The sequence below is a fragment of the Bombyx mori genome, chromosome 4 (genome assembly GCF_030269925.1).
Source record: "Bombyx mori chromosome 4, ASM3026992v2".
NCBI lineage: Eukaryota > Metazoa > Arthropoda > Insecta > Lepidoptera > Bombycidae > Bombyx > Bombyx mori.
In genome coordinates this window covers 13,877,057-13,890,245 of record NC_085110.1, presented here as the reverse complement: position 1 = coordinate 13,890,245, position 13,189 = coordinate 13,877,057, and the positions used below count along the sequence as shown (strand labels likewise).

General features: G+C 38.3%; 1 protein-coding gene across 1 annotated transcript in view; it reads right to left on the bottom strand.

Moving 5' to 3' along the window:
• Positions 1-1,205, bottom strand: part of LOC101742655 (alpha-tocopherol transfer protein-like) — a 40,640-nt gene extending 39,435 nt beyond the window's left edge. The window contains exon 1 of the mRNA XM_004930851.4: positions 890-1,205. Within this exon, the coding sequence (XP_004930908.1) occupies positions 890-941 (52 nt within the window). The 5' untranslated portion in view covers positions 942-1,205. The remainder of the gene's footprint in view (positions 1-889) is intronic.
• Between the last annotated feature and the right edge of the window lie 11,984 nt (positions 1,206-13,189).

Below are 13,189 nucleotides of genomic sequence, written 5' to 3'. Positions count from 1 at the left end.
ATGGAATCATTTTATGGTTGATTTAACAATTTCTGATGTTTGAATAGTTCTGTGATCACTGTAATCATGATTGCCGTCCTTTTCTTTATTTTTAATCATCTGCAGGTAGTCACTGTCGCTTAGGGACATCAGCAATGCCGCTATATACTACTTGTACTTAAGTAGTTCATTTTTTTCTTCTAAATAGTAATAATTATACTAACAGCTTTATTTAATTTTAAGGTTTTGTAAACTTCTTCCGTAAGTTTTTTTAAGAGAATATGTATCTTCCTTTAATGGGAATTCAACTTAAACTATTTATTTACTCATAACTGTAGAAATTGTATAAAAGATAGCAATATAGATAAGAGATTGATACAAAGAAAAAAAAATGATTGTATTGAATTTTATTATGAACTTATATTTTTTGACGTTTCCGTAGCCAGATCTCAGTGAGTCTATAATATCGTGTCTTTGTTTTTGGGAAGAGTACGTAATAAAAATTACGTACGACTCAACCTTATAAAGTAATTGTTGAGTGCGTTCGGCGAATGATACGCTGACATTGGCCTCTATAATATTTAATGTAACGCAAAATATGCGTTACTAGATTGCATTTTTCGAACAAGAACATTATTGTTCTCCTAAATTTAGGCATTTAAATATTGCGTATTTGCATTTAATAACGAAACGTGATTATAATGTAATGTTTTGCAATAAATTTATTTTTAATTTTTAATTAATTTCATAACGCATTTTAAATACAATGTCTATTTCTTAAGATTCATAATAATGTAATAGATTTTTTTTTCTTTTCGGCCTCTAGAGTATATTAGTTGTTGTTATTATTATTATTTATTATATTATATTATTTATTAATAGTTTATTATTTAAATTATAATTCACATACTTTCCGGGGTAACATCTCGAAGGACAATTCTCGTTTCCGGTTCAGCAGGCATTGTGTGTAGCACACGAATTAAAGATTTTAATGAAATAATCTGTTTAGCTAGTATATTATTGATAATCTTGTTGTCAATTATCGCGTCCGATGACTTTTATGTCATGTTTACGTCTGTGTGTTGTAAACACTGTTGTCACTCGTGACGAACACGGGTGTCACGATTGGAGGCTTGGCGGAGACTGGTGAGTTTCGTGTTGACTGTTGACCACCGTAAGCTTAGAGTGTCGGACATGCGCGTTACACCGCGGTCTTGCAAAAACGTGCTTGTATGTACATAGTAAAAGGCACGTTAAGCTCCGCAGTTCGCTCGTTCGCTTGCGTCATAAGAAAAGTAGTTCATAATTCTGTTATCTCGGAGTCTGCTCTATCAGTTTGTAATAAATTTTATATCATTAGGGGCATGTGTTTTGGCAACGTTTCCAATAAAATTAACGCAATCTAATTTCTAATACAAACATTTCGACGGCTCCGAGGTATTTGAAGTTTTATTTCGAAAAAAAATTAACTAATATGATAAAACCGACTTCAAATATTTTTTTTAATGTTTAGGATAACTCAAAGACTACTTGGTCAGACCTTGATGAAATTGAAATAGTATTATATGCGTATTACCAGCTTTCTAATAAAAAAAATTGGTAAACCAGAAAAAAGTCCTGAGGTTTTTCCAGTCGAATTGGGAACCTCCTCCTTTTATTGAAGTCGGTTAAAAGATGGGCAGGTTTGTTAACATCTCCCAGAGGAGACTTAATAGCTCAAGTTCAGCTGCTACGCGAGTACTTCTTCCACTACGTCGCAAGACGCGTGACATGATCCGACAAGAAGCCCAGTAGCTGGATGCTAGGTTCGTCGAAGCCTTTGATAAATTCGAGAAGTACAATGACTTGTGCTACACCTGCTCCTAACGTTAGAACAAGAAGCGTCTAATAATAATTAGAGTGGATTGGGTGGATCCGTAAGGACGCGTATATGATGAGGAAAACGTCGGTGGCCATCCTATAATTAGTATCCATTAATAAGCATCAGAAGATAAGGTCGGAACGCTACTTCGAAAAAGCGACGTGATACGATAACCCTCTTTTCGTGGCCATCGCAAACTACATACTCGGTCCAGAAGACCGAACGACAAATGGTCGCTTTCTCCCTAAGCACGTGATTTCGGATCCTCCCGATCCACTCTTGGTGCTTTAGGCATTCCAAGCGCCAGTCACCGTTCTCGTCGAACCCATCCAATAGCGACGAAGAGTTCGAATGCGAACCAGTCCATAGACTTTTGCTGCGTTTCGGCTTGAAGGGTGAGGCAGTCGTTGTAGCTATACTGAGACCTTAGAACATACATCTCAAGGTGGGTGGCGCATTTACGTTGTAAATGTTGATGGCTCCAGTAACCACTTAACACCAAGTGGGCTGTGAGCACGTCCACCCATCTAAGAAATAAAAAAAAGACTCAGCCCACTGAGTTTCTCACCAGATGTTCTCAGTGGGCCGCGATTCCGATCCGGTGGTAGATTCAGCGAAGCATTGCTCTTGCTGGTGCCAGTGTTAGCAGCCTCTCTCAAGTTGGGCCTGTGAGCTCACCTATCGGAATAGCTTTTCAGGCTACCGGCGATTAGCTTGGTTAGGTTAAAAAAATAAGACAAAGTAAATACTCGAGGTAACTAGCAGTTGGTAGGCAAAAACTTTTTTCTGACCAACTGGATTTCATTATAGTTCAAACAATTAACGCCATCTCTTAGTGAGGAGTTGAATTCTATTTGTCTCTGTAGTTCCATTTCTAAATCGTTGTCTACCTAAAAAAGCTATTAGTTGAAAATATATTCGCTAGATGGCGCGGAAAATTCATTTTTAAATCGTTTGTTGATTTAAGTTTTCATTATTGTTATTTTTTGCTTAAATGCAATTCATCCACCTGGTTAATAAGTGGTTACCAAAATCTATAGACATTAACACCATAAATGTTACCGTCGTCTATCATCTTGAGGCATGAGTTCTAAATCGCAGTTCTATAGTACAAAGGCTCTTTCAAGCCGGAACGTATTACTGCTTCGCCGTAGAAATAGGCGGGGTGGTGGTGGTACCTACCCTTGTGGGCTCACAAGACGACTCGCCACAAACAATTCTGCAAATTATTATTTTTGTAGGCTTCATTTATATTACAGGATGTTATTCTTTCATTGTGCAAGTCATTAGTGAATGTGTCTTAGGTATGTATTTCATTATATAAATTGGTACTACCCAGCGAGATTCGAAGACAGGTATAGTCACATCGCTCGATACGAACGCACCGGGTGTCATATCCTTTAGGCCACGACATTATGACTTCTATTCAATGATTTCATGATCAATACTTATAAAATGACCAAATCAAAATGTTATTATTTTTCAACACTTTTTATGGTTTTTTCAATGGCATTTGGTCCCTTTTTTCCGCTACCTATATCTCTGGTAGCCTATTAGGATATTCCAGCTAGGCCCTGACGGGTAGCGTGCGTAGTGAGTTCACGGGCTCAACCTGAGAGAATTTGCTAACATTAGCCCTAATAATAGCAGTGCTTCGTGGAATCTACCACCGGATCGGAATCGCGACCCACTGAGAAGATCGCACGAAAAACTCAGTAGGCGTGGCCTGGTGTAGTTGATACATACTTGCTAACCTATTATATAATAGCCACGTGTTGGTTTTCCAATTTCATTAAAATGGGTAATATAAAATGATGTAGGTATGTGTGAATTATTATTCATTATACCTACTTAATATTACCTACATTATAATTGTGTGGTTTTTGTCCTACATAATTGCGGTCTGTACTGGGTACTGATTGGCTCAATTAGGTACTAAGTTAAAGTCGTTTTAATTTATGAGTTTGTAAATGTTTGACAGAGAAGTATACTCAAGGAATCGGCAAAGTGAAGTCGCAGTGAGCTTGGCATATACTCTGTAGAACTGAAGATCGCTGAAACATACGGGTTCTTGAATGGTGAACGCGCGTGGAGACCGCAGGGACAACGTAACGATTTTTTTACTTATTACTTAGATGGGTGGACGAGCTCATAGCCCACCTAGTGTTAAGTGGTTACCGGAGTCCATAGACATTTATAACGTAAATGCGCCACCCACCTTGAGGTATAAGTTCTAAGGTCTCAATATAGTTATAACAGCTTCCCACCCTTCAAACCAAAACGCATTACTGCTTCACGGCAGAAATAGGCGGGGTGGTGGTACCTGCCTGTGTGGACTCACAAGCGGACACACAGTAATTACGCAAATTATAATCCTGCAGATTAGATTTTTATGACACAATGTTATTCCTTCACCGTGGAAGTCAATCGTGAGCATTTGTTAAGTACGTATGTGTTGGAAAAATTGGTACCCGCCCGCGGGATTCGGACGCCATTTTATCGCTAGATACGGATGCACCGGACGTCTTATCCTTTAGGTCACGACGACTTCAATGTGAGACACCCTCCATCTAGGTAATGAGATGACCTTCGAATGGTGGCCGGCAAGTAACGAATGGGGAGAGCCGAAGACTGTGCTTAGTGCTGTGAATTGGGAGAGGCCTATGTCCAAACAGTGGTCGAGTGTGGGCTGATGTTGATGATAATGATGATGTTCGATTTCGATGCTGTGTGATATTTGAAAAATTTATTTTGCCTATAGGTAGTAAATACTAGTAAAGTGGTTTAAAAGCGGAACTGATTTCAGAGGGTTTTTTATTTATTAACTAGCTGACCCGACAGACTTCGTAGTGCCTCAATCGACAAATAAAAGACCGACGGGGGACATATCAAGGCAAAAACAAAATTGTTATTTTTATTTAATTCCGAGCATTTTCATATTTATCGACCTTTTAAATCTTCTCTGGACTTCCACAAATAATTCAAGACCAAAATTAGCCAATTCGGTTCAGCCGTTCTCGAGTTTTAGCGAGACTAACGAACAGCAATTCATTTTTATATATATAGATAGATAGATGGATTACAATGACAGATCGTGCTCACGGCTCGCTTGCTGTTAAGTGATTTCCAGTGCCCATAGATAGTTAATACATAGGAAACGTACCTACAATGCATGAATGCACTGGCGTTAAATATTCACATAAATTTTATACTTATCTCTAGATAAAAATGGTTGTCTGGACCATCACTTTCTGGAGTTTGGAGATCGCTTTTAGGTATATTAGATATTTATTTTTTTTGTGATTGAAGGATTACTGGTGGCCCGGAGGCCTTTCCAGTTTCACCAGGACAGGTGGGCGAGCAAAGGCTCAGCCAGGAGGGGTGGGATTTGCTAACAGCTGCCCGAGCGCCTCCGAAGGAGACCTAACAACTCAAGAGTGGCTGCTTCGCGAATGAATCTACTACCGGATCGGAATCGCGACCCGCTGAGAAGATCCGGCGAGAAACTCAGCGAGCTGATTCATGGGTTAGGTTGCACGGCGGACTCTTTGTCGAGTTCGACGAGTACGGTTACCGAGGTCCCTAAGCCTGCTCCTAGAGCTGAAGGCGTCTAGTGCAAAGGTTATTGGATCTGATGGATCCGTAAGGACGTGATATTAGATATTAAATAGGTAGGTATTATACCTGCCCGTTGGCTGTTCTTCAATGTTATTTATGCTTTAGTGTGTCATAAGGTAAACTCTGTCTCAATCTATACTAATATATAAATGTACAGTGGTTTTTACGGATGTTCCATTATAATTACTGAACCATGCATCCGATTGACTTGAAACTTGGTATCCATGTAGAAAATACATATACTTAATGGATAGACTAATATTTATATGAATGTTGGACTCCCTAATAATAATGACAATAAATAATAATGTTAATTTTAAATGCCCAGCGAAGCGGCCGAGTACGATTAGTATTATATATCTCGATTCTGTCATTGTTTCGGAATGTTAGTTTTCTATTACAGTACGATTTCCCACGGGCCGGGCGGTTTGATTGCGTCAAACGTTGAACCAATGTTGATTACGCGTGCGATATTAGAGCAGCAGATATTAATTTTCAAGGTAAGTCGACCGAACAATAATACGGTTTCTACGAAACGTAACAAAAGAAGTCGTCGCCGCTTAAAGGATAAGACGCGAGGTGTGTTCGTATCGAGCCATGCGAATATGGTGGTCCTCAAATACCGCAGATAAGTTCGAGCGTTTCTAATGAAATACGTACTCAGCATATTGTGGTCACGAATGATTTTAATGACGAAGGAACGTTTATAATTTTTTTATTTTTTTATTACTGTTCATTTAAAATTTACATTGGCGGACTTAATGCCTGAGGCATTCTCTACCAGTTAACCGAAGGTAGTGCAGAGTAAATAGTGGTAGGTGCAATGAAATTTATATTAAATTACAAATACATACACAGTATATATATACAGGCATACATATATACATACATATAATGGTACAGTATTAAATCAAATGCACAATCTAAGGGGTGACACCAATAAATGGCGTCATAGCTGACCAGACCGAATTCATGAGTGATGGTGTAACATTCGTTCGAATAATAATAATAATAATGTTTTTATTTCAAGTAACCATGACTCATATAAATTGTTAATAAGACTTAGACCTATGTTAGTAGTTATATTTACATCACAATGAATTACTGTGGTAACATCCCATGGGAGATGGCACCACAGCGACCCATGTATATACAGTCCAGCCTGCTTGCGATCATGCTCAGGATACTGTTGGAGCTGGCCCTCATTCTGTTTACCAGAGATGCACACCTCTTACGCATGGTAGCGTAAAAACAATCTCTGTGCGCGTCTGCAAACATCCCTGATGCGCTACAAAAGCGGGGCAGCACCACCAGCACCCTAAACGCGTTATTGTATTGAACACGGAGAGCATTGTACGATCTTTGAGTATATCCAGCCCACAAGCTGCACGTGTAAAAGTTAGTACAGTAGGCCCTAAAGAGGGTGACCTTGACTTTAAGTGAACACCGTGCAAACCTGCGAGCTATCATGTTTGCTCTAACCGACAACGCTCTCCGCTCTCGTTCAATATCTTCATCATCTTTGAGATCAGGGGTCAACACATGGCCGAGATATTTAAATTTATAAACTCTTGCCAATGGCGTTCCGTTGAGTACTACGGGAGGTATTTTATCATGCGTCCCACCCCTGGTCTCAAAGACCATGATCTCCGAGTTTTTATAAGGTACGTTGATTAGTTTTTGGCAGACATTATAGGAAATTTATACATTTTATTTTATTTTATTTTATTGCTTAGATGGGTGGACGAGCTCACAGCCCACCTGATGTTAAGTGGTTACTGGAGCCCATAGACATCCACAACATAAATGCGCCACCCACCTCGAGATATAAGTTCTAAGGTCTCAGTATAGTTACAACGGCTACCCCACCTTTCGAACCGAAACGCATAAATGTTTTACGGCGGAAATAGGTGGGGTGGTGGTACCTACCCGTGTGCACTCCCAAGAGGTCCTACCACCAGTAATTACGCAAATTATATTTTTGCGGGTTTCATTTTTATTACACGATGTTATTTCTTCACCAAAGTCAATCGTTAACATTTGTTGAGTACGTATTTCATTAGAAAAATTGGTACCCGCCTGCGGGATTCGAACACCGGTGCATCGCTTCATACGAATGCACCGGACGTCTTATCCTTTAGGCCACGACGACTTACATACAATAAAAACAAATCAAACCCTGAAAAGAAAACGATCTTTAGAACTTTTTGTAGTGTGTTGTACAAGGTGCACGTATCAAAATTATATATCGAAAATATTCTAGGCCGAGACATTGATAAGGCACTATGAATTAAGCCTTTTGAGCTTGACTTTATTTTTCATCGTGAATGTCATTCGCGAATGTATTCGTGTATTCCGAGGAATCGCATTAAGTTACAAAAGGCGATCCGAAAAATAAAAGCAATTCTAATCTTAGGTGGGAGTAGATGAATATTATGAACTTCACGAAAATAACAAACAATTTAAAATTTAAAATTATGTTTTGTAGAAATCTCATTGCATTAAATCAAAAACTTAAAAGGATTTTATTCAATTGAACGCTTTTACTGTAACTTATTATTATAATGTCATTTTGTTTATTATCAGAAATATGTAGGTGTAACTTTGATATGGTGAGTGAATTCAGTGAATAAAAAATTAAATATCTTTATACTATAGATAATAGGTTGGGAAAAAGTCTTTTCGCGTTTTAGTATGTATGAACTTGTAATAAAATCTCCTTTGCTTATACTATTTGTATCTGGCTGGTTTTGGTATCATTAAAAGTTTACATTTTAAAGAAGATAATTCCAAATTCAAATTAGGAAAATGTGTGATTTTAATTTAATTTTCGTACTGTCAAGATGAGTAAATATAATGAAGAACTTCGATACATTTAAAAATTTTACTACAAAAAAGGTATAAATGCAACACAAGCCGTGAAACAAATTTGCGATGTTTATGAACCTATATAGTGCAGTGTCTGTGAGAGTAGCACAAATTTGGTCCGATCCATTTAGTTTTATTCGCCGACGACACGACTGTTTACTATTCCAGTAGAAACAAGTCCCTAATCGCGAAGAAGCTTCAGAGCGCAGCCCTAGCCCTAGGACAGTGGTTCCGAAAATGGCGCATAGACCCAGTGAAAAGTACTGCGGTGCTATTTCAGAGGGGAAGCTCCACACGGATTTCCTCCCGGATTAGGAGGAGGAATCTCACGCCCCCGATTACTCTCTTTAGACAACCCATACCCTGGGCCAGGAAGGTCAAGTACCTGGGCGTTACCCTGGATGCATCGATGACATTCCGCCCGCATATAAAATAAGTCCGTGACCATGCCGCGTTTATTCTCGGTAGACTCTACCCCATGATCTGTAAGCGGAGTAAAATGTCCCTTCGGAACAAGGTGACACTTTACAAAACTTGCATAAGGCCCGTCATGACTTACGCGAGTGTGGTGTTCGCTCACGCGGCCCGCACACACATAGACACCCTCCAATCTCTACAATCCCGCTTTTGCAGGTTAGCCGTCGGAGCTCCGTGGTTTGTGAGGTACGTTGACCTACACGACGACCTGGGCCTCGAATCTATCCAGAAATACATGAAGTCAGCGTCGGAACGGTACTTCGATAATACTATGCGTCATGATAATCGCCTTATCGTTGCCGCCGCTGACTACTCCCCGAATCCTGATCACGCAGGAGCCAGTCACCGTCGACGCCCTAGACACGTCCTTACGGATCCATCAGATCCAATAACCTTTGCATTAGACGTCTTTAGCTCTAACACTAGGAGCAGGCTTAGGGACCTCGGTAACCGTACTCGTCGAACTCGACAAAGAGTTCGCCGTGCAACCTAACCCATGAATCAGCTCGCTGAGTTTCTCGCCGGATCTTCTCAGCGGGTCGCGATTCCGATCCGGTAATAGATTCATTCGCGAAGCAGCTACTCTTGAGCTGTTAGGTCTCCTTCGGAGGCGCTCGGGTAGCTGTTAGCAAATCTTACCCCTCATGGCTGAGCCTTTGCTCGCCCACCTGTCCTGGTGAAACTGGAAAGGCCTCCGGGCAACCGGTAATCCTTCAAAAAAAAAAAATGGTTTAAGCGTTTTCGCGTCGCTCTGGTCGCCCTATTACGCCCTATTACGGATAAAATGGATGCCATTATTGAAAAAGTGGAGCAAGATCGGCATATCAGTAGTTACGACGTAGCTGAAGAACTGGGAATTGACTACAAAACAGTTGTGGCGCATTTGAAAAAAACTGGGTACACAAAAAAGCTCAAGAGCTCACTGAAAGAAACCTAATGAACCGTGTACTCATTTGTGATTATTTATTACGACGTATTGAAACCGAACCATTTTTGGAGAAGCTGATAGCTGGTGATGAAAAGTAGATCACGTACGACAAGAACGTGCGAAAAAGGTCGTGGTCAAAGGCCGGTCAGGGTTCACAGACTGTGGCGAAACTCGGGCTAGCTCGCAACAAGGTGATGCTTTGTGTGTGGTGGGATTGGAAGGGCACTATTCATTATGAGCTGTTACCACCAGGCAGGACCATCGATTCTGAGTTTTACTGCGAACAACTGATGAGATTAAAGCAAGAAGTTGAGAGAAAGCGGCCGGAATTAATCAACAGAAGGGTGTGGTTATTCATCATGATAACGCTAGACCTCACGCATGTTTAGCCGCTCAGCAAAAATTAAGACAGCTTGCCTGGGAGGTGTTAATGCATCCGCCGTATAGTCCTGACCTTGCACCTTCAGATTTCCACCTGTTTCGGTCTCTTCAGAATTATTTAGGCACATCACGAGAGGACTGCCAAAACCAATTTTGTTGCGATATTTTGATCAGAAGCTCCAATATTTCTATAGCAGTGGGATCATGTCCCTACCTACAAGATGGCAAAAAGTTACCGAACAAAATGGTACCTACATACTTTAGTTAAATGTAAATAAACTATATTAAAAAATGTTGTGAATTTTCTTAAAAAATGCAAAGAAACTTTTCCCCAAACTATTATACAGGGTGACTTGTAATTCGACGTATTTCTCTTGGGATGTGTAAATATATCTAATTTCCAACAAAATTAACTCTAATGTCCCTAATACCAAAGTGTCTCGTTATCGAGATATTCAATATTTTTCGTTTTGTTTAAAAAAATCCCGGATTAACTGATGATGATAACAAATGATATTCCAGCACGACTTTTCTTGGATTTCGTAATCTTTTTTCTGACCAGTAATGGATGTTATGATAGTTGGTAATACCATCCTAGTCAAAGGGGATGGCCCATTTTAGGCCCAAAGCGGACAATAGATTATAGAAAAAATACTTAGTGCATTAATTTTGTCATAAATAAATATGCATTTACTTTCTTGCAAATAAGCGCCACTATAGTTTACAATAAGTAGTTTAAAAAAAGTAACTCTATTGAAAAAACAAGGATTTTTATTTTTGCGGGAAAAATATTGCCAGCTTCAAATCCTTTTACGTATGAAGTAAATATTTTGAGTATATAAATAAAACATATAAATAAATCATTTTAAGTATTATCATTAATCAAACGATTTTAATGGATTTTATGCACATAAAATAACATCGAAGACATACCCATTGGACTTTAACTTGTAACTATACTTGAGACCTTAGAACTTATATCTCAAGGTGGGTGGCGCATTTACGTTGTAGATGTATGTGGGCTCGAGTAACCACTTAGCAACACCAGGGTAGCTGTGAGCTCGCCCACCCATCTAAGCAATAAAAAAAACTTTACTAGTATTGTTATTTAAATATGTACAACTAAAACAAAAACATAATGTGTACTCGTAAAAAAAAGATTAAGATCAATCAATTATCGGTTATTTAAAAAAATAATCGATATATGAATTTCATGTAATTATTTTTCTTTATACTGACAACACTGAATTTAATCTGACTGACTGATACTTCGCTTGCTGCTTGTGGTGTTGTACTTGCGTACAAAATGGATGTGTTTTGATTTTTCTTCGATTTATTTTACTTTTATCAATAACGTTTCATACTACGACTAAAAAACATTGTGTGAATTGTGGTTTTACCCTGACCGAGATTTAAAACCGTGTATATGCTCTCCTTTGCTATTTTTAGATGATACTAATTGTGTATGAAGATGAAGAAAATATAGATATTTAAAGAATTAAGTGTGTTTTTATACCCTATTGGATAAAAATACATTAGGAACATCTTAAACATTAAGAAAAGAAAAGTTCTTGAAGTATCCCACAATCCGACACTTATTTATATAGAAAATTAACCTCAAAACGAGTTTTTATTTTTATTATATTTTTTATAATAGTGGCGTCAATTTCAATATATTTTTTAGATATCCAATACATTTAAGAATTTGAATCAGTACATTTTTATAGTAATATTTGATGTCCATCTTGGGCCTAGCACACTATGGAGAGTGGGCAATCCCCTTTGCTCTCATCCGTCCATAATGTGGCGTCAGTGGCTGGATACCTCATTCCCAAGGCGTTGGATTGGCAGGAGGGGTCTAATTCCATGGCCTGCACGGTGTCCCGACCTGACACCGGTTGATTTTTATGTGTGGGCACATGAAATCCCTTGTTTATGCAAAGCCAACTCCGTCTGTCGAAATCCTGCGAGTAAAAATAATCGAAGCGGCTGAAGAAATACGACGGTCTTTCACTTCAAGAGTGACAGTGACAGAGATAAGGAAGCGTGTGCGGGCATGTATTTATCGTAGGGGAGGTCACTTTGAACAAGATTTGTAAAATATGTCGCAAAATTGATTAATAAAAGATATTTTTTAATTTCCATTTTTTCTTTACACTTTACCTATCATCATGCTAATTTTTTTTCTAAGAATATTTCCTTTTAATTGTAAATAATTGAATGTTTTTAAATAGCTAATAAATCAAGGAAGTTTTTTTAGTAGTTTGTACGCTTAACGTTTATTTGTTTTTTTTAAAAATAAATCCAGTTTTCTATTGACCAAATTAGAGAATCAAAACAAAATTTTATAAGAAATCACTTGCTATTTTAAAATGTTTGACATTCGTATTAGTTCGTATTAGTATTAATAAATCTTAGTTGATGTATTGGTAACTGATAAAAATTCAAACAACTTAGTAACACTTAATAATAACAAAACTAGCATTTTAGTTAATGATTTTTGCAGTTAATTCTGGATTTTTTTAAACAAAACGAAAAATATTGAATATCTCGATAACGAGACACTTTGGTATTAGGGACATTAGAGTTAATTTTGTTGGAAATTAAATATATTATCACATCCCAAGAGGAATACGTCGAATTACAAATCACCCTGTATATTTCTTCTGTGCGTGTGTTTGTCACTGAACTCCTCCTAAATGGCTGGACCGATTTTGATGAAATTTTCTGTGTACCTTCAGATGGATTCGGGAATGGTTTAAATTTACAAATACTCCCGGCAGATGGCGCTGCAGTCGGCATCTGGGTTATTTATCTTTCCTAGAAATAATTTATATGGCAAAACAACGTTTGTCGGGCCAGCTAGTATCATATAAAATACATAATATATTATAAGTTCCTATCCAACTCAAGTGACTACCGAGAACTTTTAAAGCAGTTATTTAAATGTACTCTGGCTGAAACAAGTACAAATATCAAGGTTGAGACAGGTCATTATTATGTCTGAGAATTTTCTTAAAACCTTCACATTTATTCATCTCTAGAACATCGTCCTGCAAATTTTTGTTGGTCTTTGA